This window comes from Mobula hypostoma, chromosome 18 (genome assembly GCF_963921235.1).
Source record: "Mobula hypostoma chromosome 18, sMobHyp1.1, whole genome shotgun sequence".
NCBI classification, from domain to species: Eukaryota; Metazoa; Chordata; class Chondrichthyes; order Myliobatiformes; family Myliobatidae; genus Mobula; species Mobula hypostoma.
This window is the reverse complement of record NC_086114.1, coordinates 22,855,097-22,881,194: the sequence shown is the minus strand read 5'-3', so window position 1 is coordinate 22,881,194 and position 26,098 is coordinate 22,855,097. Positions and strand designations below refer to the sequence as shown.

General features: G+C 42.3%; 1 protein-coding gene across 5 annotated transcripts in view; it reads left to right on the top strand.

Moving 5' to 3' along the window:
* Window positions 1-26,098, top strand: part of cdh23 (cadherin-related 23) — a 1,160,360-nt gene that overhangs the window by 828,025 nt on the left and 306,237 nt on the right. For all 5 annotated transcript variants that reach the window (XM_063070587.1, XM_063070586.1, XM_063070588.1 and 2 more), the window contains 2 exons: window positions 207-595; window positions 12,572-12,673. In XM_063070587.1, the coding sequence (XP_062926657.1) occupies window positions 207-595; window positions 12,572-12,673 (491 nt within the window). The remainder of the gene's footprint in view (window positions 1-206; window positions 596-12,571; window positions 12,674-26,098) is intronic.

Genomic DNA, 26,098 nt, shown 5'->3' with positions numbered 1-26,098 from the left:
AACAAATACAGGTGACTTTTTAAAAAATGGTGTATGATAAAGAATTTTCATAGTGATTGTCATAATCAGGAGCCCAAAATCCATAAGAGAGCACCCAAAAGTATTCAAGAAGCATAATTTTTGTTTTCCAGTGTTATTCATGGTTGGTGGTGTGAATGGTCTTGTATTACTGGAAGTTACATGGAATATTTTGTATTCATTTCCAGGTGCCGGGGGTATAGTAGCCTACACAATTTTGACTGGGTCAGAAGGGAAGTTTTCCATTGATGAGAGTACAGGCCTTATTACAACAGTAGATTACTTGGACTATGAAACCAGCACAAGCTATCTGATGAATGTCTCTGCTATGGACCAAACTCCACCCTACAACAAGGGATATTGCACTGTCTACGTCACCCTGTTAAATGAATTGGATGAACCTGTGCAGTTTACAAATGCAACGTACGAAGCTACAATTACAGAGAACATCGCGACTGGCACTGAGGTGGTTCAGATTCAGGCCCGTTCCGCTGACAACATGAACCTGATCACTTACAGATTTGACCCCGACACATCTGCTCAGACCTTGTCCCTGTTCCAAATAAACAGAGTCACCGTGAGTATGTGTGTTGATCCTGTGCTAATTCATAATGTGTCAAGTTAAAATTATTCACTGTATTATCTCAAGTGCAAGCCTTTTTTTTTTGCTGTAAGACCATAGGAGCAGAATTAGGCCATTTGGCCCATTGAATCTGTTTCATTGTTCAATCATGGCTGATTTATTTTCCCTTTTAACCCCATTCTCCTACCTTCTCCCTGTGACATTTAACCCCCTTACTAATCAAGAACCATGGTTTAATGGCTCATCTAAGAGATGCTCCCAGTGATAATGGAGCACTCCTAGAGTATAAGAAATAAGAGTAGAATTAGAACACTCGGCCTATCAAGTCTGCACTGCCATTAGATTTATGGCTGATTTATTATCCCTCTTAACCACGTTCTCCAGATTTCACCCTATAACCTTTGATGCCCTTGGTAGTCAAGAATCTATCAACCTCCGCTTTCAATATTCATTGCTTCCACAGCCGTTTGTGGCAATGAATTCCACAGTAAGTAGTTTAAGGGCTTGTGATCAATTTTTCCGCAGCCAGTGAAAGGGAAGTAGTTGTTCTGGATTTTGCCAAAGCAATATCAATAAAATTACCTGTGGTTGCCTTGCCTAATGTCATGAAAAAATACTGTATGAAATTGGTCCTTCGGCCTAGTGAGTGCTTGCTGACTATCAAGCACCCATTTGCACTAACCCACTTTTTTTCTTGACCTCATATTAATATGAACTTGCCCCAGATTCTGCCTCTCACCTTATACACCAGGGCAATTTACAGAGGCCAATTGATCCACTAACCTGCATATCTCTGGGATGTGGGAGTGAACAACAATACCTGGAAAGATCTGCGTTCATCCCGGAGTCAACACTGTTTTGTGGAAATTAGGGGGACTCCTGGAACTTGAGACCCAACTTGGATTGGTACAAGTTGAAAGACCAGCTTGTCCCTTCCTAGCCTGCCATCCTTACTTCAGGTACACCACCAGAATTTGCCGATTGGAGCTGTCGCCTCAGAGGTCTCGGCATTAATACACTAGAATGGTCTCTGGTGTGGTATTTGCTGTCAATCCACAGGGAAAATGGCAGCACCTTTGAAATTTCCTTCATGCGTAATACAGAAATCCTGATTGGCAATTCAGTGCACCAGTAAATGGTGTGCTGTTTGCAGCCTCTACAGCAGTCAAGAGAAATTCAGTGAACTTATATGAACTTCAGGTAGTTTTTGAGCTAATTCCACTGCAAAGCATCCTGAAAATGCCTACTTTTGTTATCAGATGTAAGTGAGTTTTAGTAATATATTCATAATACCTGCTTCAAAAACACTGCTGTCCAATAAAAGTTATTTTTTATGAAGTAAATTGTAATTTTTTTATAGGGATATTTCAACATAGGATTTCGGCTTTAAAATTAAATTTATTGTCAATTTCAAATTGTAAATTATTGTAAAATGTTTGAAAGCTAGTTCAGGATTTTTTTTGTGCTGTGATTTGTTGTCTGTGAATTGTTCAACATGATTGGTGGCATGGCCAGTTTGATATTGCCACCATTGGTGGGCACTGCTCTCTCTGCCCCCACCCTTTAAATTAATGTTGGTATTGTGGGGTGGGGGGAGAGTTCTCGCCAAATAAAACTTCTGAATTGTTCATTTTCCCATACTGGACCTAAAGCGAAATGCAAATAAAAGGTGATGATGCAAACTGTCAGTAGGTTGGGCAGCATCTGTGGAAAGAGAAACAGCTACAGTAATACAGACCCTTTGAGCTGAAGGAGGGGAAGGAAAATTAATTGGTTTAAAGTTGGTTTTAAAGAGGATGTGACTTGGGCTTTGTTTCTGCTGGAGCAAGTTAACGTCACAGGCCTCTTTTATGGAATGGTCATAGAGTCATGCAGCATTCAGCCTGACTGGCCCATGTCCACTGGGTTGACCTGCAAGCTAGTCCCATCTGTCTGTGTTTAGCCCATGGCCCTCTGAACCTCCACCCTGGCTTTTCAATGTTGCCAGTACACCCACTTCTTTGAGACCTCTGTTGGTCAAGGTCAGCCGTGGATGTTGTGTCCTAGTTATCTACATGATATGCAAGCCAGGTCAGTAGGATGTGAAGAGCAAGCCGTCACCGGTGCAGCAGGATCATCCTCTCCGTACAGCTGATGAATCAAAGGAACAGCAGAGACCAATACATTTTGGTACCCCAACTCAACTTTTTCTCTTGTTAGCAGAATTCCAGAGTTCCAAATTCATTTGAAATCCTGGGACAAGATACAGAAGCTTGAAATCTCAGATGTCCAGATTTCAGAACAGCTTCTCCCTCACTGCTATCAGACTTCTAAACCAATTATCTCTTTCATTTTCCCTTCCTGGTAGTGCTGTCACATTCTCGGACTCTTAATTCTATCTTACTGACACTTTAGCACATCTTTTTGTACTAGTACAGATTACACGAAACTGTGTACACCATTTGGTTATTTTGTGCTCATCATTGTATTTGTTGTTGCATTTATTATTATTATAATGTATGCTATTAGTCATAGTCATACTTCATTGATCCTGAGGGAAATTGATTTTCGTTACAGTTGCCCCAACCAAGAAAACAGTATAAATATAACAATATAAAAGCATAAATAATTAAATAGTAATATGTAAAGTATGCCAGGAAATAAGTCCAGGACCAGCCTGTTGGCTCAGGGTGTCTGACCCTCCAAGGGAGGAGTTGTAAAGTTTGATGGCCACAGGCAGGAATGGCTTCCTATGACGCTCTGTGTTGCGGGCTTCCTGTGAATAAAGAATTTCACTGGGCCCTCGTGTATATGACAATACACTGGATCTCAACTAACATTTGGAATAAGATAAAATAGGTGACATCCCCAACAAATGTCCATCTCCCAGAACCTGCCCTCTTCTCATTGCTACCATAAAGAAGGAGGTGCAGGAGCCTGAAGATACCCACTGAATGTTTCAGGAACTACTTCCTCCCATCCTTCATCAGATTTCTGACTGGACAATGAATTGTGATAAGCACAAAACAGACCGGGCACCATGACCTGGAGAGAATGAACTGGAACTTCCCCTCATAATCCCACTAAAGCATTTTAACACAAGAACAATAAACGGTGCTAGTCATTAGAAATGCAGTGGCAGGCTGTCAACCATGGCCCCCCACCCCCAGAGCTATATCTATCTGCTCGCGCGTGTGTGCACACACACACACACACACACACACACACACACACACACAATTTACCCCCTTGGAAGTTTTCATGTTTTCTTGTTTCACAACATCGAATCACAGTGGCTTTTTAGTCACTGAGGAGAGCTAAGGTACCGGTGACCCCTGTTTCCATCCAGGGGGTCAGTGTGGACATGGTGGAGGATTACAAATACCTGGGGATACGAATTGACAATGAACTGGACTGGTCAAAGAACACTGAGGCTGTCTACAAGAAGGGTCAGAGCCGTCTCTATTTCCTGAGAAGACTGAGGTCCTTTAAGATCTGCCGGACGACGCTGAGGATGTTCTACAAGTCTGTGGTGGTCAGTGCTATCATGTTTGCTGTTGTGTGCTGGGGCAGCAGGCTGAGGGTGGCAGACACCAACAGAATCAACAAACCCATTCGTAAGGCCAGTGATGTCGTGGGGATGGAACTGGACTCTCTCACAGTGGTGTCTGAAAAGAGGATGCTGTCTAAGTTGCATGCCATCTTGGTCAATGTTTCCCATCCACTACATAATGTACTGGGTGGGCACAGGAGTACATTCAGCCAGAGACTCATTCCACCGAGATGCAGCACAGAGCATCATAGGAAGTCATTCCTGCCTGTGGCCATCAAATTTTACAACTCCTCCCTTGGAGGGTCAGACACCCAGAGCCAATAGGCTGGTCCTGGACTTATTTCATAATTTACTGGCATAATTTACGTATTACTATTTAACTATTTATGGTTCTAATACTATTATCTGTGGTGCAACTGTAATGAAAACCAATTTCCCCCTGGGATCAATAAAGTATGACTATGACTATAAAAAGACTCTTAGGTCAAAGTGAAAACAGATCTCTACAAAGTGATCTAAATTAATTACCAATATCAAACACAAAATAATTAATGACACAAGTATTTCCCCCTCCCCCCCTTTAATACAGACATTCCACCTCTCCCAGAAGTTCTGGGAGTCTCCCGCATATTGATAGCAGCTCCCTGATGCCCGGAAATTATATACAATATCCCGGAAGTTAATTTTTTTGAGAGCGAGAGCAAGCATCCTGATTGGTCTCTCTTTGTGCTAAGTAGACCTATCAGTTTTCTCTGTGGGCGGGCTTTACAGTCGACCTCAAAAATAATGACAGTGTTGCTCACTGCACTGTTTGCAACAGTAACTTTTCTATTGCCCATGGTGGGTTAAAATGTAAAAGACATGTTGAGGTGAGTTTAACAGGTCATTAGCATAGCTAACGTTATTTAAACTAGCTGGCTAGCTGCTAAGGAGTTACTCTATTGATGTCCTACGTGATGAGGCCAAACTCCCTGTAGACTTGCTTAAAGTTGTAATAGAATAAACATAATATAATATAAGTACATATTTTAATGTCACATTTTCTGCATATACCTAACTTGGTTTACAGATTAAACAAAATCACTAAACAAAGTATTACATACACCCTTAGAGGTCGACCGAGGGTGACGGGGGATGTGGGGTTGCGGGGGGCGGGGGTGCTACCTCCCTGAAATGGTGGTGCTACCTCCCTGAAATGAGTTTTTGCAGGGTGGGATTTCTGTTAATATGACACACAAATCATCACTAGTGCAGCCAATTGGTTTCAGAAGTCACATAATTAGCTAAATGGAGATCTGTATTTCGAGACCTGTGTGCAGTCAAGGTGTTTCAATTGACTGTAGTAAAAATAATCCTGTATTTGGAAGGTATAACTTGTGAGTCAGCATCCTGGCAAAAACTACACCATGAAGAAAAAAGAACACTCCAAGCAACTCCGGGAAAAGGTTATTGAAAAGTACATGTCAGGATACAAGAAGATTTCCAAGTCTTTGAATAGTCCTTGGATTGCAGTTAAGCCAATCATCAAGAAATGGCAAGAATATGACACAGCTGTAAATCTCTTTCGAGCAGGCCATCCTCTAAAACTGAGTGGCCATGGAAGAAGGGGATTAGTGAGACAAGAGACCTATGACAACTCTAGAGGAGTTACAAGCTTCAGTGGTTGAGATGGGAGAGATGGCATATACAACAGTTGCTTTACCAGTCACAGCTTAATGGGAGAGTGGAAAAAAGAAAGCCACTATTGAAAAAAACTCACATGAAATCTCAGCTAGAGTTTGCCAGAAGGCACGTGGGGGAATGAAGTCAGCTGGACCCAAACTTGGGCTTTTTGGCCATCAGGCTAAACACTATGTTTCGCATAAGCCAGACACTGCACATCATCAGAAACACACTATCCCTACCATTAAATATGGTGGTGGCTGCATCATGCTCTGGGGATGTTTCACTGTAGCAGGCCCTAGAAGGCTTGTGAAGGTAGAGGGTAAAAAGAATGCAGCAAAATACAGGGAAATCCTAGAGGAAAACTTGATGCAGTTTGCAAGAGGACTGTGACTTGGGAGAAGATTTGTTTTCCAGCAAGACAAAGATCCCAAGCATAAAGCCAGTGACACAAGTTACACCCTGGGAAAGGTTTCACTGCTAATGGTCTTTCTGTAAAAGTACTGCTAATGTAATGGTTTTTCTGTAGCAACAGTGTTTGGGTTATGACTAGAGATAACGGGGGCTTTGCGTCATCCAGTGAAAGGAGTGTTTTTTTCTTGTTGTGTGCCTGAGACCCAGGTGATCTGGGTCTTATGTTCAGTGGGAGATGAAGAGAGAAGATGCCAGGAAGGAGAAGTCCTAGACACCAGAAAGGAGTGAACTTGAGTGGGGCCGGGAGATGATGAAGCGCAGGGAAATCGCTGGAGGACCAACGGAAGGGAAACCATGAGCTCCAACTTGTGCACATTAGACTGCTTCATTATAATGGACCCTTTTCCTTTTGTTTTACTTTACTAATCCTTCAGTCAAATTGAGAATTATAAAGCTAAATTGTTTAATTGCATATGGTGTACTGTCTGTTATTTCGTCGTACTGTACTTATTTGCAACAGGGTAACAGATCACGCAGCATCCACACAAATAGGAGGTTTTGCACCTCGGATTTCACACGCTTAGTGGGACCAGAGACTGTCTTCCCTGGACTAACGCCGCCGGCCGAACCCGAGGGTTACACATAGGAATGGCTTAAAAAGGACAAATTTAATGTCCTGCAGTGGCCAAGTCAAAGTCCAGACGTCAATCCAGTTAGAATTTGTGGCTGGGCTTGAAAAGGGCTGTTTGCTCACAACCCCCATGCAATCTTACAGAACTTGAGCAGTTTTGTAAAGAACAATGGGGAAAAATTGCAGTGTCCAGATGTGCAAAGCTGATACAGATCTATTCATACAGACTCAATGCTGTAATTGCTGCCAAAGGTGGTTCTACTAAATACTGACTTGAAGGGGGTGAATACTTAAGCAATCAATTATTTTGTGTTTTATATTTATAATTTAGATCACTTTGTAGAGATCTGTTTTCACCTTGACACGAAAGAGTCTTTTTCTGGAACTATGATGTTGAGGCCATTACAGAGACTTGGGTGGTCCAGGGGCAGGAATGGTTACTTAGAGTGCCAGGCTTTAGATGTTTCAAAAAGGACAGGGAGTGAGGCAAAAGAGGTGGGGGTGTAACATTGTTAATCAGAGATAGTGTCACAGCTGCAAAAAAGGAGGAAGTCATGAAGGGATTATCCACTGAGTCAGTGTGGGTGAAAGTCAGAAACAGGAAGGGGGCAGCAACACTACTGCGTGTTTTTTTATAGACTGCCCCCCCCCGCCCCCAGTAGTAACAGGGACATCGAGGAGCAGGTAGTGAGGCAGATTCTGGAACAGTGCAATAATAATAGGGCTGTTGTGATGGGAGACTTTAACTTTTCTAATACTGACTGGCATCTCCTTAGAGCAAGGGGTTTGGATGAGGAGGTGTTTGTTAGATGTGTTCCTGAAGGTTTCCTGCTCTGTTTAATCTGGTATTGGGAAATGAACCAGGTCAGGTGTCAGATCTCTTGGTGGAAGAGCATTTTGGAGGTAGTATCTCCTTTACCATAGTGCTGGAGAGGGATAGGAGCAGATAATTTGGGAAAACATTTAATTGGGGTAGGAAGAAATACGATGTAATTAGGCAGGAACTTGGGAGCAGATGTTCTCAGGGAATTGCATGGCAGAAATGTGGCAAATGTTCAGGGAATATTTGCATGGCATTTTACATAGGTATATTCCATTGAGACAGGGAAAGGATGGTGGGGTAAAAGAACAATGGTGTCCAAAGGATGTGGAAAATCTAGTTTAGAAGAAAATAAAAGCTTACGAAAGGTTTAAGAAACTGGGTACTGATAGAGTTCTAGAAAATTACAAGGTTACCAGAAAGGAGTTTAAGGTTGAAATTAGGAGAGCTAGAAGAGGCCATGAGAAGGCCTTGGCGAGCAGAATTAAGCAAAACCCAAAGGCATCCCACAGGTATGTGAAAAGCAAGAGGATGAGCCGTGTGAGAATAGGACCAATCAGGTGCAATACTGGAAAAGTGTACTGGAGTCGGAGGAGGTAGCGGAGGTACTTACTGAATACTTGACTTCAGTATTCACCAAAGAAAAGAACCTTGGCAGTTATGAGGATGACTTACAGCGGACTGAAACACTTGAGCATTTAGAAATTAAGAAAGAGGATGTGCTGAATCTTTTGAAAAGCATTAAATTAGATAAATCACCAGGACTGAACAAGATATACCCCAGACTACTGTAGGAAGCAAGGGAGGAGATTGCTGAGCCTCTGGCAATGATCTTTGCATCATCAGTAGGGATGGGAGAAGTACTGGGGGATGGGAGAAGTACTGGAGGATTGGAGGGTTGCAAATGTTGTTCTCTTGTTTAAGAAAGGAGGTAGAGATAACCCAGGAAATTGTAGACCAGTGAGCCTTACTTCAGTGTCGGGCAAGTTGTTGGAGAAGATCTTAGATTTATGAGCATTTAGAGAGGCATAATTTGATTATGGATAGTCAGCATGGCTTTGTCAGGGGCAGGTTATGCCTTACGAGCCTGATTGAATTCTTTGAGCATGTAACAAAACACATTGATGAAGGTAGAGCAGTGGATGTTGTGTTAATGGATTTCAGTAAGGCATATGATAAGGTTTCCCATGCAAGGCTCATTCAGAAACTAAGGAGGCATGGGATGCAAGGAGACCTTGCTTTGTTGATCCAGAATTGGCTTGCCCACAGAAGGCAAAGGGTGGTTGTAGATGGGTCATATTCTGCATGGAGGTTGGTGTTCCAGATGGATCTGTTCCAGGACCCCTCTTTGTGATTTTTATGAATGACCTGGATAAAGAAGTAGAAAGGTGGGTTAGTAAGTTTGCTGATGACACAAGGTTGGGGGTGTTGTGGGTAGTCTGGAGAGTTGTCAGTGGTTGCAGCAGGACATCGATAGGATGCAGAACTGGACTGAGAAGTGGCAGATGGAGTTCAAACCGGAGAAGTGCGAAGTAGTTCATTTTGGTAGGTCAAATTTGAAGACAGAATTTTATATTAGCGTTTAGACTCTTGGCAGTGTGGAGGATCAGAGAGATCCATCAGACACTCAAAGCTGTTGTGCAGATTGACAGAATTGTTAAGAAGGCATATGGTGTGTTGGCCTTCATCAACCGTGGGATTGAGTTCAAGAGCCGTGAGGTAATGTTACACCTATATAAGTCCTTGGTCAGACCCCACTTGGACTATTGTGTTCAGTTCTGATCACCTCACTAGAGGAAGCATGTGGATACTATAGAAAGAGTGCAGAGGAGATTTACAAGGTTGTTGCCTGGATTGGAGAGCATGCCTTATGAGAATAGGTTGAATGAACTTGGCCTTTCCTCCTTGAAGTGACAGAGGATGAGAAGTGACCTGATAGAGATGTATAAGATGATGAGAGGCATCAATCATGTGGAAAACCAAAGGCCTTTTCCCAGGGCTGAAATGGCTAACATGAAGGGGCATAAATTTAAGGTGCTTGGAAGTAGGTACAGAGGGGATGTCAGGGGTAAGTTTTTCACACACAGAGTAATGGGTGCATGAAATGCAGTGTTGGTGGTGGAGGTGGACACAATAGGGTCTTTTAAGAGACCCTTAGATAGGTACACAGAGCTTAGTAAAATAGAGGGCTATGCGGTAGGGAAATTCTAGGCAGCCTCGAGAGTAGGTTACATGGTCGGCACAACATTGTGGGCCAAAGGGCCCTGTAAATGTGCTGTAGATTTCTATGTTCTGTGCTCTCTGTTCTATGTTGATCTGTGTCAAAAAAGCCAAATTAAATCTACTGTGATTCAATGTTGTAAAACAATAAAACATGAAACTTCCAAGAGGGCTGAATACTTTTATAGCCACTGTGTATACAGATATACAGTGTATATACACACTCACGTACATTGCTTATTATAATTTATAGTTTTTATTGTTATGTATTGCATTGCACTGCTGCTGCAAAACAACACATTTTATGATACAGTATATGCCAGTGATATTAAACCTGATTCAGATTCTTTTTCTAGCCAGACCATAAGTTCAGTAAACAATCACTGCATAGTGAATGAAGGGACCATTTTCAGACTCAAGGCCATATGATGCATCCAGCTTTTTAAATCCAAGCCCATCCCCACAATTTGAATTACTTACCTAATTCCCTTCAGGGCATTACTTCCATCACCTACCTCCTCATCAGAGAGCGTGTTATTGACCCCAACAATTTGCTGTGTTGGTTGAAAAATCAAAGAAAACTGTTGATGCTGAAAATCAGAAATAGAAGCTGTAAATACTGCATTCACTCAGTAGATCAGGCAGCAAAAAGAGAAACAGAACTGATGTTGCAGGTCCAATGAAGGGTCCCAGACCGAAAACATTCTCTTTTCTCTTCCAGCAGGTGCTGGATGACCTGCTGACTATTTCCAACATTTTCTGTTTTTATTATTTTTATTTTTTAATCTTCCTCTCCTTTGGGCCAAGGACTAGAGTTCCGAGGCCCAGAGCTGTCCTATAATGGGATTGGAGGCCTGTGTCCGCATGCGAGAGGGTGGGTGAGAGCGTAGCAAAGGGGCTTAATTTGCAGTTTTCTTCTGCTAAATATTGTGGGCATGCTATGTTAGTGTCAGAATGTGTGGCGACTCTTGCGGGCTACTCCCAGCACATCCATCCTTAGGTTGTAATGGTGGTTCATGCAATCAACACATTACACTATATGTTTCGATGTACATGTGATAAATAAATAAATCTAAATCTTTCTACCTCATTTGCCACTTATCATTTTGGACCCTGTATCTAAAGAAAGACATGCTGGCCTTGAAGAGGGTTCAGAGGAGGTTCGTAAGAATGATCCCAGGAATGAAAGATTTAATGTATGGGGAGCCTTTGATGTCTCTGGGCCTGTATTCGATGGAGTTCTGAAGTGGGTGGGAGGGAGCAGCATCTCATTGAAACCAACTGAGTGCTGAAAGGCCTAAATAGAATAGATATGGAGAGGATGTTTCCATTAGTGGGAGAGTCTAGGATCCAAAGGCATAGCCTCAGAATAGAGGAATTTAGAACAAGGACAGAATACTACTTCAGTACAGAAACAAACCCTTTGGCCCATCTAATCTGTGTTGAACCATTAACCTGCCCCTGGACCACAGCCCTCCATAACCCTCCCATCCATGTATCTATTCAAATTTCTCTTAAATGTTGAAAATATTGAGGTGGCATCCACCACTTGTACTGGTAGCATGCTCCACACTCTCACCACCCTCTGAGTGAAGAAGTTCCCTCTCATGTTCCCCTTAAACATTTCACCTTTCAACCTTAACCCATGACCTCCAGTTCTAGTCTCACCCAACTTCAGTGGAAAAAGCCTGCTGCATTTACCCTTTCTATACCCCTCAGCATTTTGTATTCTGTCAAACCTCCCCTCAATCTCCCACATTCCAGGGAATAAGTCCTACTTATTCAATCTTTCCTTCTAACTCAGGTCCTCAGCAACATCCTTCTAAATTTCCCCTGCAGTCTTTCAAACTTATTTACATCTTTCTTGTAGGTTGGTGACTAAAACTGCACACAATATTCCAAATGAGGTCCTACCAATGTCTTTTTCAATTTCAACACAACATCCCAACTCTATTACTCAATACTTAAAATTAAGAAGGTCACTGTGCCAAAAGCTTTCTTAAAAATCCTATTTACCTGTGAGAAACACACATAAAAATTGCTGGTGAACGCAGCAGGCCAGGCAGCATCTATGGGAAGAGGTACAGTTGACGTTTTGGGCCGAGAGCCTTTGTCAGAACTAACTGAAAGAAGAGATAGTAAGAGATTTGAAAGTGGGAGGGGGGGAGATCCAAAATGACAGGAGAAGACAGGAGGGGAAAGGGATGGAGCTAAGAGCTGTAAAGTTAATTGGCAAAAGGGATATGAGAGGATCATGGGACGGACGGGAGGCCTAGGTAGAAAGAAAGGGGGAGGGGGGAAGCCCAGATGTTGGGCAAGGAGTATAGTGAGAGGGACAGAGGGAGTAAAAGGAGAGAGAGAAAAAAATATGTAAAAATAAAAGATAAATAACGGATGGGATACGAAGGGGAGGTGGGGCATTAACGGAAGTTAGAGAAGTCAATGTTCATACCATCAGGTTGGAGGCTACCCAGATGGAATATAAGGTGTTATTCCTCCAACCTGAGTATGTCTTCATCTTGACAGTAGAGGAGGCCGTGGATAGACATATCAAAGTGGGAATGGGACGTGGAATACAAATGTGTGGCCACTGGGAGAAAGAGAAAGCAGTATTTTGGAAATGTTTTGTATCTGGGTTGCAGACTGCTGTTCTTGTTAAATCATGATCTTATTGTTGCCTTCACATTACAGGGAGTAATAACAGTCAGAGGGCATGTGGATCGGGAGAAAGGTGATTATTATCTTATTACTGTCATAGCGGATGATGGTGGACCCAGAAAAGACTCCACTGTGGTGAGCTTGTGTTTTTTTAATCAAACAATTTAATATATTTAGAGTTTGTTGTAAATAAAGGTAAACATTTTATTCATCAAATTAATGATGTCGGCAATGGCTGTCGTCTGTCTTCTGACCATGGGAACAGAACATGACACTGCTATTGGGAGGAGAAACAAATGATGAGGCACAAGAGCCTAGAAATTTGTGCTATCTTCAGGCATAAAACAGATCTGCTGTCTTAATTAGTTAATTGAGTCAATCATCTAACCTTGCACTTAACCCTGCTCCATTCTCTAAATCACAGCTCCCCTGATCCTTTCCATGGTTCTCTGTTGATACTTCACATCATCTGCTCCCAATATTTCCAAAAATGCTCTCCCGGTGTACAGTCCTTTTTGTTTTGATTGGTTATCAGCAGAGAATGCTGGGAAGGAGTGAGCAGAACAAAGTCTGAACTTAGCAACTCACAAAACGCTGGAGGAACTCAGCAGGCCAGGCAGCATCTATGGAAACGAGTAGTCGACTGTAATCTTTTCCATAGATGCTGCCTGGCCTGCTGAGTTCCTCCAGCATTTTGCATGTGTTCCTTGGATTTCCGGCATCTGCAGATTTTTTTCTTGTTTGACTTTGAGCTTAGTTCTGCTCACTCCTGAGCCTTATCTGCCACACAGTCCTAGATCCCATTCAGCTAACAATCACAATAAGCCTGGAAATCTTGAATTATCACTAGTGTTCACCCTGTTAGCACCACAGTGTGATTAGTGTAACAATGCCTATGTCATTTTCTAGTGTGAATCAGACCTCAGAGCTTTGGGACAAAGGTAATAACCCTTGCACTGACTGCCCATTCCATGGTGAGTGTCCTTGCCAAAGTGATTTTGTATCATAGTGTAATGCAAAGTATTCACTTTCCATACAACTTTTCAATCTCAACAGCAGAATTTATTGAGGAAAATTGAAGTGGCACATTATTGAGGCTAAGACTTTACAACATTAATTTTCTTAAAAGCTGTTGCAAAATGATTGATGTTGTGACATGTTTGATTAATTGCTTCCTTTGTTTCTCTCTTATCGTGGATGTGCAGAAGGTAAGATTTGTATATCAGCGCTGTTTGTGTTTAGTGCATTACCTCAGTTGAGCAATGCATGTTGCATGCTACCTGGTCACGTTTGATCCCTCAGGAGAATGCTGTGTGTTTTTTCCCAAACAGCATGTCTAAAACTCATGACATCTATCACTTGGAAGACCAATGGTGAAGGCACACAGAGACTCATCAGTCACATACCAAACTGGAATATATTCATGCTTATCCTTTATCTTCCTCCCTAAGAACATTGTGAGGATATTTTGATCATAAAGACTGGATATTAATTGCTACATTTTCAACAACAGTGAGTGATAGGAAATGGTGGCCTTGCCAGTGAAGCCCATTTCCCATGAAAGAACAATTAAAAAATAATCTTTGAGGAAGGGGAAGGAAGTTCCTTCCAGTTCCCTGGTGAATAGTTAACCCTCAATTAACATGCTTTAAAGAACAAAAAAAGTGTTTATCATATTGCAGTGTGCCTAACCTTGCCTTATGGAAGCTGATGGCTGCATTCCCTACATCAACACAGTATCTAGACTTTGCTGCTGTGTCTAGGGTACGTTGGAACATCTTAAAGCTCTGCTGAAAGCGGTTAGAGAAGTGCAGTGCAGAAACAAGCCCTTCAACCTATCTAGTCCATGCCAAAACCATTTAAACTGCCTGCTCCTATCGATGTGTACTTGGACCATATCCCTCCATACCCCTACTATCCATGACCAAATAGATTAGAAGTATTAATGAAAAAAATTAAAAACTGCAGCTGCTGGAAAGCTGAAACAAAAATAAAAAAATTTGCTGGGGAAAAACTCAACAGGCAGCATCTATGGGAACAGTGAATGTTTGCATTCTGACAAAAGGCCGCAGACCTGAAATATTAATCTTTTATTGATTCTGTTTCATTCTTGATGATTTGCTGTGTTTTTCCAACATGTTTTGTTTTTGATTAGAAATATGAGGTTTCATTTCTAGTGCCAGGAACAACAAATCGGCATATTGTGTTTTAAAATGGTTTGCATTTCAGGTTTGTTCATTGTGTAGAATGACTACCTGAGCAGGTGCAAGTCAATTACCAGCCATTTCGGAATCCGATTGTTAGATACTAAGCTGAGTAAAGTGGATCCACAAATGACTCTACAATATTTGTGGCTCTTCGGAAAGAGGTATTTTGTTCGCTTTTCTGGGAAATGGGAGGAGACGGAGAGCGAGGAGGGTTAAGCAAGTGGGGTACTGGAGAAGAGGGAAGGGGAATTAGGGAGATTTGAGGGAAGGATTGAGTGAGGCAAGTAAGTCTGAGAGAGAAGGGAAGGAAGAAGGGAAAAACAAGCTACTGTAGACAAAAATGGGCAGTTACTGTTTTGGATCAAGCCTTCATCTGGACTGAAAGAATAAAATGGAGGTGCAAAGAGTTGAGTGGGGCAAGAGCTGGTAAGTGATATCTGGATCAAGGTGAGGAGCGATGATTGGTGGAAATAGCAACAAAGGCTAGGAGGTAAATGGTGGCACAAAGCTGCAAAAGGGAAGGAAGTGAGATGAGAAGGGAGACAGGGAGGGAGAATTGAAGGTGGAATGTGATTAAAGTGCTGTTGAGGGAACGCTGCTGGTGACGAGTGTGTGGACAAGAATATGTTTCAAAGGTACAATTTAATGTCAGAGAAATGTATACAATGTACATCCTGAAATGCTTTTTCTTCGCAACCATCCACGAAAACAGAGGAGTGCCCCAAAGAATGAATTACAGTCAAATGTTAGAACCCCAAACGCTCCCCCCAGCTCCCCCCCACGCATAAGCGGCAAAAAGCAAAGATCCTCCCTCCCACCACTGGCAAAAAAAAGTATCGGCACCCCCACTGAGCACTCAAGCGTGAATAAAACAACAGCAACGACACAGACTTGGAGTTACCCCAAAGACGTCGTGTTTCACCAGATATTCATCATACCACAGGTTCTCTCTCCCCCTAATAAGGGAGAAAGAGGTGTCTCCGTTTTCCCAGTGAGCAGGGAGACATAACAGACGACTTGCTGGTTTATGATGTTAAAAGTCCGCCACGTCGCTTTTTTCGAGCTCTGTGCCCGTAAAACTAGGCACAGAACTGCAGATATTCCAACTCCCCCGACTTCACACAGTTCTCCCGTCAAGACACCAACCCTCGATCCGCCCATCTCCAGAGCCCCGAGATCCTAGGCTTCCAAAGCCGATCCGGACTCTTAGGCCGATCCCTTGGTGTGCCAAACAACAATAGCTGGTTATGAAACCCTGAGAGCGGGGCCCATTCCTGCAAAGAAGCGGGGCCAGTGTGTAACTCCAGGTCAGGGTCTTCAAAAGAACCCTGAAAGGGAAAAATAAAGATATTAAAGATGGAAATACAGTTGTTTCCAGAGATGTAAGCAAAGGAGTCGCCGTTTAGCGCCATCCTCATTCAGCTCCGCTTTCTTGAATATGTGTGTTTGTTTTTGTGTGTGTGCGTGTGTGTGAGTGTTCATCTACTCAGTGAATCAGCTTAATTAGATACATATACATGGGCTTAGACAATGTTCCAGAGTCTGATAGTCAACAGCTTGAAACACTGCCACGGCATCAAGACAGTGTGGTGTGCAATGACACCTCTGCTCAAAGAAATCAAGCAGGCAGCTTCGACTCTAAGAAGTGTAATGATGTGGGTATCGTTGTCAGATCCAGCATTTATTTCTATTTGCCTTTGAACTAAAGAGCTGGTTAGGGATTTCAGAGTCAGTCAGGCTACTGTGGGTCTGGAGTCACCTATATGCTGGACAGAGTAAGAATGACAGATGTCCTGTACTAAAGAGCATGAGTGGATAGCAAAGCCTGGCAGATTCCCAGCTGAATAACAGCTCTCGAATTTCTGAACTGCATAACTTCAAAGCAGTAACAAAATGAGGAAATGAGTTTCCCTCGCATAGATCAAACATCTCTGTCAATGTGCTCAAGTTTAGAAGAATGAGGGGGTGGGGTTCTCATTGAAGCCTGTCAGATATTGGAAGGTCTAACTATAGTGGACATGGAGAGGACTTGGGAGTCTAAGCACAGAGAGCACAGCCTTGGAACACAAGGACGTCCCTTTAGAGCAGAGATAAGGAAGAATGTCTTTAGCCAGAGGGCGGTGAACTTCATTGCCACAGACAGATTGGAGGCCAATTAATGGGTAGTTCTAAAGTGTTCAATATCCAGGCATTCTCTCACTCCTCCCCTTGGGTAGAAGAAATGAGTTTACTTAAATATTGACATTGGTTTTGTCAGGAGCCAGCACAGTTAAAAATGCAGTTGAAGAATTCAGAGTAAAATCTTTCAGCAATCTGATAACAAAAAGTAATTATTTTAATCTTTGGACAAATTAGATGCCAGAGAACTACTAGCTCTTATCTTCTGTTGCCATGGATTATACAAGTAACTCTGAGCTGAAGAGAATTTTCTGCTCAGGGAATAGCAAACCTGTGGAATACTCTAGCTCAGAGACCAGCTGAAACCAATTTATTGCATATATATGCAAAGAGGTATTCTGAGGGCAAGAGAGATTAAGTGATACGGAAGAAAGCTGCGTCATGATACTGAATTTAGATGCAAGTCATTATCATATTGAATTGCAGAGCAGGCTAGCAGGATTGAATGGCCTACTCCTGCACTTATTTGCTATGCTCCTAACTGATTGCAGATGGAACTGTGTGTCAGAAAACAGAAATAAGCCAAATGTATTCCAGTAGGTAGAACAGTAAGCCTCTGTGACGGTGAACTAAATTTCTTTGCGCTGTCCTAAGAGCATGAAAAATGCTGGCTAATGAATTAATTTTGTTATTTCCTCTCTTTATTTCTAATGATCTATACAAGCAAGTTTCACTGCCTAAAAAGTGAGTGTGGAAATGGGCTGAGTCTCAGTAGAGGATCGTTCTCAGATGCAGAGAAAGTGCTGATTGGTACTGAAACTTCTGTGATCTTGAGGAAAGTTCAAACCCTCCGTTAGTAACTAGTTCCGTATATTAACAGGCAAAATTATAAAACATAAACTAAGTAGAGAGTAGGAAATGTTTCACCATAACAGATGTGACAAAAACTGGATGACATGGGAAGAAGTTCAGAGAGGATCAAATGAAGAATTCTTTACCTTGATGGTGGTTGAGTGGACGGTGAGAGAGATAACATTAACAATGTTGAAGAATTATTTAGAGAAGTACTTGAGTTGCCTTGGACCTAGCAGGCTACAGACCAATTGTATAGATAGGAAATTGATGATCACCATGGATATAGTGGGATGAAGAGCCTAGTCCTGTGCTGAATGACTCTGACTATCTTTGCATTAAAACATGATAGTACAGAACCATCATCATTGTCATAGAGAAGAGATGAAGATTAGCTTTATTTGTCACATGTCCATCAAAACATCCAAACATATAGCAAAGGGCTACATTGAAGGGTGTCATGATAGTGTAGTGGTTAGAGCAATTGTTTTACAGGGCCAGTGATCACAGTTTGGCCATGATTCTGGTGCCTACAGAGCATACCTACAACTCATTACCCTTTTGGAATGGCATCTTTCAAATGGGGGATGAAACCAGAGCACCTGGAGGAAACCCATGCAGTCACAGGGAGAATGCACGATCACCTGACGGGGAGAATGCACGGTCTCCTGACAGGGAGCAACATGGTTTGAACCCAAACAGTGATCACTGGCACTGTAAAACAATTGCCTTAACCACTAACCTATCATGCCACCTTAAATGTAGTCAACATTGGTATGTTTATCTTCTGCATACCATTATGAAGTACTAAGAAATGTATCTGCAAATGAGTAGAGAACCAGACAGATAATTTAATTGCCCCTCCACTAAATAGCTGAAAGCACTCTCACCTTACTGCTGTTATGTCCGTAAGAAACTAATGACAATCAATTCTTTGGTAAGGAATAGAAGTGTGAATAGACCACAAAGCCTCCCTTACAGGCAAAGATGGGACAGGCTAGGGGTGTATCTGCAGGAGATTAGGAGCATGAAAGAAAACTTGATTGATGTGAGAGGAGTCATGGCAGGCAGATGCTGAGAACATATTTCCTCTTTTGGACTGGACGAGAACGAAGGGTCATGATTTTAAAACAATATCAGGTCACCTATTTAATACAGAGATAAGGCGAATTGCTTTTCAGAAGGCCATGACTCATTTGAACGCTCAAAGGGATGTAGAAGCAGGGCCTTTGAATATGGCAGGGTAGATAGTTTCCTGGTAAAGAATGAGATTAAGAAGTTATCCCAGGGTAGGCTGAAAAAATGAAATGTACTCCGTCCCCTGTCCTCATCTTATTATTCTGGCTTCTTCCCCACTTCCTTTCCAGTCCTAATGAATGGTCTCAGTCTGAAAAGTTGACTATTAATTCATCTCCACAGATGGTACCTGACCTCATCCTTAACATGGAAAGTTTCAACATGCAGGTCGATTGGGAAAATCAGGTTGGAAATGGATCTCAATATAGTGAGATTATTGAATGCCTACGAGATGGCTTTTTAGAGCAGTTTGTTCTTAGGCCTGGAAGGGGATCAGCTATACTGGATTGGGTGTTACGTAAAGAACCAGAGGTGATTAGGGAGCTTAAGGTAAAGGAACCCTTAGGAGGCAGTGATCACAGTTGAACTTGAAATTTGGTAGGGAGAAAGTAAAGTCTGACATAGCAGTATTTCAGTGGAGTAAAGGCAATTATGGTGGTATGAGAGACAAGTTCACCAATGTGAATTAGAAGGAGATGCTGGCAGGGATGACAGCAGAGCAGCAATATAGTGAGTTTCTGGGAAAAATGAGGAAAGTGCAGGATAGATGTATTCCAAAAACAAAGAAATACTCAAATGGCAAAATAGTACAACCATGGCTGACGAGGGAAGTCAAAGCTAATGTAAAGGCAAAAGAGAGGGCATACAACAAAGCAAAAATTAGAGGGATGGCAGAGGATTGGGTGGCTTTTAAAACCCTACAGAGAGCAACTAAAGGATTCACTAGGAGCAAAAAGATGAAATATGAAAGCAAACTAGCAAACAATATCAAAGTGGATAGTAAAAGTTTTTTCATGTATGTAAAAAATAAAAGAGAGATGAGAGTGGATATAGGACTGCTAGAAAATGAGGCTGGAGAAATAATAACAGGGGCCAAGGAGATGGCAGATGAACTGAATGAGTATTTTCCATCAGTCTTCACTGTGGAAGACATGAGCCGTGTGCCAGGTGTTGAAGGGTGTGAGGGAAGAGAAGCGAGTGCAGTTACTATTACAAGGGAGAAGGTGCTCAAGAAGCTAAAAGACCTAAGGGTGCATAAGTCATCCGGACCGGATGAACTGCACCTTAGGGTTCTGAAAGAGGTTGTGGTACAGATTGTGGAGGCATTAGTAATAATCTTTCATTGGACTCTGGTATGGTGCCAGAGGACTGGAAACATTGCAAATGCTACTCTACTCTTTAAGAAAGGAGGGAGGCAGCAGAAAGGAGATTATAGACCAGTTAGCCTGACCTCAGTGGTTGGAAAGATGATGGAGTCAGTTGTTAAGGATGAGGTTATGGAGCACTTGGAGACACAGGACAAGATAGGACAAAGTCAGCACAGTTTTCTAAAGGGAAAATCTTGCCTGATGAACCTGTTGGATTTCCTTGAGGAGATTACACGTAGGATAGATATAGAGGATGCAGTGGATGTTGCATATTTGGACTTTCAGAAGGCCTTTGACAAGGTGTGGTTTTGGTTGATTGGTAGGAGGCAGCAAGTGGGAATAAAAGAATCCTTTTCTGGTTGGTTGCCAGTGGCTAGCGGTGTTCCACAGGAGTTGGTGTTAGGATCGCTTCTTTTTATGCTGTATATCAATGACTTAAATGATGGAATAGATGCCTTTGTTGTCAAGTTTGCAGATGATACAAAGATTGGTGGAGGGGCGGATAGTGTTGAGGAAACAGGTAAGCTTCAGAAAGACTTAGATAGATTAAAAGAATGGGCAAGAGAGTGGCAAATAAAATACAATGTTGGAAAATGCATGGTCATGCGCTCTGGTCGTAGAAATAAATGTGCAGACTATTTTCTAAACGGAGAACATCCAAAAGTTTGAGATGCAAAGGGACTTGGGAGTCCTAAAGGTTAACTTGTAAGTTGCGTCGGTGAGGAAGGTAAATGCAATGTTAGCATTCTTTTCAAGAGGTCTAGAATACAAGAGCAAGGATGAGATGCTGAGGCTTTTAAGGCACTGTTGAGACCTCACCTTGAGTATTGTGAACAGTTTTGGGCTCCTCATCTAAGAAAAGATATGCTGGCATTGGATAGGGTCCAGAGGAGGTTCACAAAGATGATTCCGGGAATGAAAAGGTCATTATATGAGGAATGTTTGATAGCTCTGGGTCTGTACTCGCTGAAATTAGAAAGGTTAAGGGAGGATCTCATTGAAGCCTTTCAAATGTTGAAAGGCCTAGACATAGTAGATGTGGAAAGGATGTTTCCCGTGGTGGGAGAATCTTGGACAAGAGGCACAGCCTCAGGATAGAGGAGCATCCATTTGAAACAGAGATGCAGAGAAATTTCTTTAGCCAGAGGGTGGTGAATTTGTGGAATTTATTACCACAGTCAGCTGTGGAGGCCAGGCCGTTGGGTGTATTTAAGGCAGAGCTTGATAGGTTCTTGATTGGAAACAGCATCAAAGGTTATGGGGAGATGGCCAGGGACTGGGGCTGAGAAAGAGAAAGAATGATTAGCCATGATTGAATGGCGGAGCAGACTCAACGGACCAAATGGCCTAATTCTGTTCCTATGTCTGATGGTCTTATGATCTGCTGAGTTCCTCCAGTACTTTGTGTGAGTGTTGCTCAGAACTTCCTGAATCTACAGAATCACTTGTGTTTATAACAGGGTGAGGTGATACACTTTGGAAGATTCAAACTTGAAGGGTGGAGTTCAAGGTTAATGGCAGGATTCCTTGCAGGGTAGAGGACTAGAGGGATCTTGGGGTCCAAGTCGATAGATCCTTCAAAGTTGCTGGTCAGGTTCATAGGGTGGTGTGGTATGGTGGCCCTCATTAGCCAGGGGATCTAGTTGCAGCCCTATAAAACTCTGGTTAGACCACACTTGGGTTATTGTGTTTAGCTCTGGTTACCTTATTATAGCAAAGATATAGAAGCTTTAGAGAGAGTGCAGAGGACATTTACCAGGGCGCTGCTTAGATAAGAGAACATGCTTTATGTGGGAAGGTTGAGCAAGCTAGGTCTTTTATCTTTGAAGCAAAGGAGGATGAGAGGTGACTTGATTCTGCGAGGCAGAGATGGAATTGATAGCCAGCATTTTTTCTCAGGTGGCAATGGCAATACTCGAGGATATCCATTTGAGAGGAGTGGAGGATAATTTAGGGGAGATGTCGGAGTTTGTTTTTTACACAGGGTGTGGCAGATGCCTGGATCTCACTGCCAGGGCTGCTGGTAGTCTGATACAAAAGGGGCACTTATAACACTCTTAGATAACCACATGGACATAAGAAAAATAGAGGGCTATGAGCTTGTAAAACATGCAAAAAGATACAAGATTCTAAATTATTCGATGTCATTTCCATTGTACAAGTGTAAAGGAGAACAAATTAATTGCTACTGTTACACTGGATCCAATGCAGCCCCCCAAAAAACACAATAAATATAAATATATAACTATATATTATAGCTTATATACAGAGTAATAGTGCAAAGTCTTTTCTCTTGTTGGTTTATAAACATACATGGATTGTATGTCCATAAAGTGTGGCTAGGCACAGGCGTGTCTCTACAAAAGGTGACTGACAGGAAATTAGTAGGAGGAAAGGGAAAGATTGATTGTGGAGTAAGTTGGCACATCATGATTCAAAGGACCTGTACTGTGTTGTTCTGTTTTATGTTCTATGTAAAATTGTGTAACAGTCATGGCCTGAATCTTCCTGGACCCAGTTCAAAGTCATCTGTGGTCCCTACTGGCAGCACACGCCAAGGTTATACTTCGTACTGAAACCTTTCTGAACTTAAGGATCCGGAGTCCTGTGCTTTGAATTCTATAGAGACATTTTCTAACTCTTCTAGTTCCTGACAAAACCAACAGTAATACTTAAGTAATCTCACTTCTTCCAGCAAAGAGGAGCAGTGCAGAAACCCTGGGATCTACCAAATGTTGGAATCAGCTGCCAGAAGTGTTCAATCAATGCAAGGGGGGTCTCTTGTTTCCTCAGGGGTTACAGGTTTTCTTTCATGGATGATGATCATGTTTCAGCTCCCAAGGCTAGTCCGTGCTTGGGGCCATTCCTAAAAAGAACTCAGAGCTGCAAATATACAACCCTGTGAAGATTGGATGTGTGGGCTGTTGTAAGGAACTGAGCCACTTCCTGCACCACTTTGAATATTCACAGTTCAAGTTTTGTTTGATTTATTTTCTCCTTGCACTTGGGAGTTGGGAACAAAGACCTCAGTAGCAGCAGCTTGCCCTCAGAAGGCCTAGTGCAGAGGCTCTACCCTGGAAATAGCCAGCTTGGTCCGGAGTTTACCAAAACTTCAAGGATTTAAAATAGAGGCAGTCAACAGTATTGGAATTCCTGCAGCTATTGTTAAGATAATAAACATTTTAACAATCAAAAATATAGTTAATTAATGGATTTGAAATACTGTAATTATGAACTTCTTTTTAAAATAAAGTTTAGCTTTTGCTTGTTAATCTGTAAGCAGAGTCTGCCTTTGAAAATCCAATCTCATGCCTAGGATTGGCCACATAATACCAAAGGTGCGGTATTGTGACAGATGCAGAGCCATCTGTCACTCAGCAGGTCCTGGGCTCACAGCCAGTCTGCATAGGCCGAGGATTGATTCCACTGGAATGGCTGAACCTTGGCGATTCCCCTGGAACCACCAGCACAACCATAAGGTTTGCCCCAACTAATCAGCTCCAGGAAAGACAAACAATAAAGGCCTACACTTTAATTACTACATTATTCAGCCAAAGCCAAAAGGTGTTCATAATTTTGTGTTCCAACCTGTTTGGCTGAGAAGAATGGTTGGAGAGTACTGGAATACAGGTTAAGAAAAAAAGGAATTTGTCATACAGTATAATGATTGTCAGAGACAGACATGTGGCAGGACTCCAATCTGAGCTGCTCCATCATGATCGTACTCTTTAACTCTGATTTCTGTGGTCTAATGTTATCCCTTGGAGTCTAGAAAATGAGTTTCATCCTTTATTTCTTAATGGGATTTCTCCTTTGTTATTCCTGTAAATATATGCAAGAAAATGAATCTCAAGGTAGTATACGGTAACATATAAGTACTTTGGTAATAAATTTATTTTGACTTTGACTTTATGTAGACACTGAGTTTAAAATGTAGAATAGCAAACAGGACAGAAGCAGGCCCACAATGACTGTGTTGCCCATTGCAATCTAGCCGATGCTATCTGCTTGTATATGATCCCTATATCCTGCCTGTTCAAGTGCCTGTCCAAATGTCTGTTAAATTTTCCTGTCATATCTGCTTCTGCCACCTTCCCTTCACAGTGCATTCCAGGCACATACCGCACTCTATGTAAAACAGATTCTTACCATGTAAATCTCCTTTAAACTTTTGCCCTCTCACCTTTAAACTGTGCCCTCTAATTTGTCTGTGGCCACTACTGGCAGGATTATTTGAGGGTTGATCTTCCCACTGTTCAGAGTGGCAAATACACAGCAGTTACAAGCATTTCACACAGCTACTGCTGGACCACGCAGGTCCTGATTTAAGCATAGTTCTGGGTGTGAATAACCATAATGGATTTTAAAACATCTCTTTTTCTCATTTTTGTTATTTTTAACGGCTGGCTCAGTTGGGTGTTAGTGCTAATATTGCAGTTGTATTTCTGGTCACCACATCATTGGATGTGGAGGCTTTAGAGGAGGTGCAGAAGTCGTTTACTAGGACATTGCCTACATAAGAGACTATTAGTTATAAGGAAAGGTTGGACAAACTGTGATTGGTTTTTTTTCGGGGCATCAGAGGCTGAGGTAGACCAGGTAGAAGTATATAAAATCATCCAAGACACAGATGGGGTAGACAGTCAGACTCTTCATCTCAGAGTAGAAGAGCTTAGAATATTAACATAAGAAATATTCAATTCCTGCAGCTGTCTGTAGGTCCTCCCTGTAACTGTGTGAGTTTCCTCCCACATTTCCAAAGGCGCATTTGTTAGTAAGGGTCAGTGAGTTTTGGGCTGTTACTTACCCCGTAACTGGGTTGCCAAACCAGCAGAAATGGACCACTTAGTTGGAGTCTGGATTATTGGAACTAAGAAAGTTTTATTAAAGAAATAAGTAACACAGTACTCTACACATAAGGATATAGATGCAACAGGTTAGCAATGATAAAACACACATGTACACAGAACTAGGATAATAGGATCAGTCAAGCTCTATCGCAGTCTAGGGGTAAAATGATCAGTCTCAAGTGACACAGAGTTCAGTTCAGTTTAGTTCAGTTCGCAGTAATCGCTGTTGTGCCGTTGGGGAGAGAGAATGAATATGCAAATCGGATTCAGACCGACCTTTGTTCTTCACAGTTAGCTTTCGGCGCGAGCCCTTTTTAATGTCTTCTGAGGTCACCGACTGTGACCCCTCCGTTCCAGATACAATCGTTCTTCTGCGGTGAACCCGGCACCCAGGCAAGGGTGGACACACACACCAGGTTCCCGCCAATCGTACCTTCTCACCCTGTGCGTCTATGGTTGGTCCCGCAACCAGACCTCCAAAACTCCCACCAACTTGTGCGGGCACACCGCTTTTCCAGGGTCTCGTTATCTCGTGGTGTCGTGGTGTGTCTGTTGCCTTAGCGAACCTGTTCCTTTTATCCACCCACTGGGGTATCGCCTGTCCATCAAACTTCAAACAGTTCAGGTTCAAAGCAACCGGTCTCTGACAATACTCGGAACTGTGTCTCCTTTCGTTAATCTCTCTCGTCTCCCATTAACAGTTCTGAATGTTCCCCCATTGTCTTTCTTATCGGCCTCAATCTTCTGATAACTTGGTATTTTGTCACAGGGCATACAATGTTGGCACCCGAAGCATGGTAACACTTGTGAGCTGCCCAGCACAATCCTTGTTGATTTGATGTTAACAACACATTTCACTGTAAGTGTTGATGTACGTGTGGTAAATAAAACTAATCTTTGAAGAAAATTGTCCCAAATCCACCAAAAAAATCATTTCAATTTCAGTGTACTCAATTTTAAATGTACTCAACTGTTGAGCTTCCACAGTTCTCCTGAGCAGAGGATTCCAAAGATTCTGGGCAGCATGGCAGCATACCGGTCAGTGTAACACCATTATTCTGCCAGCGACCCAAGTTCAATTCCGCCTCT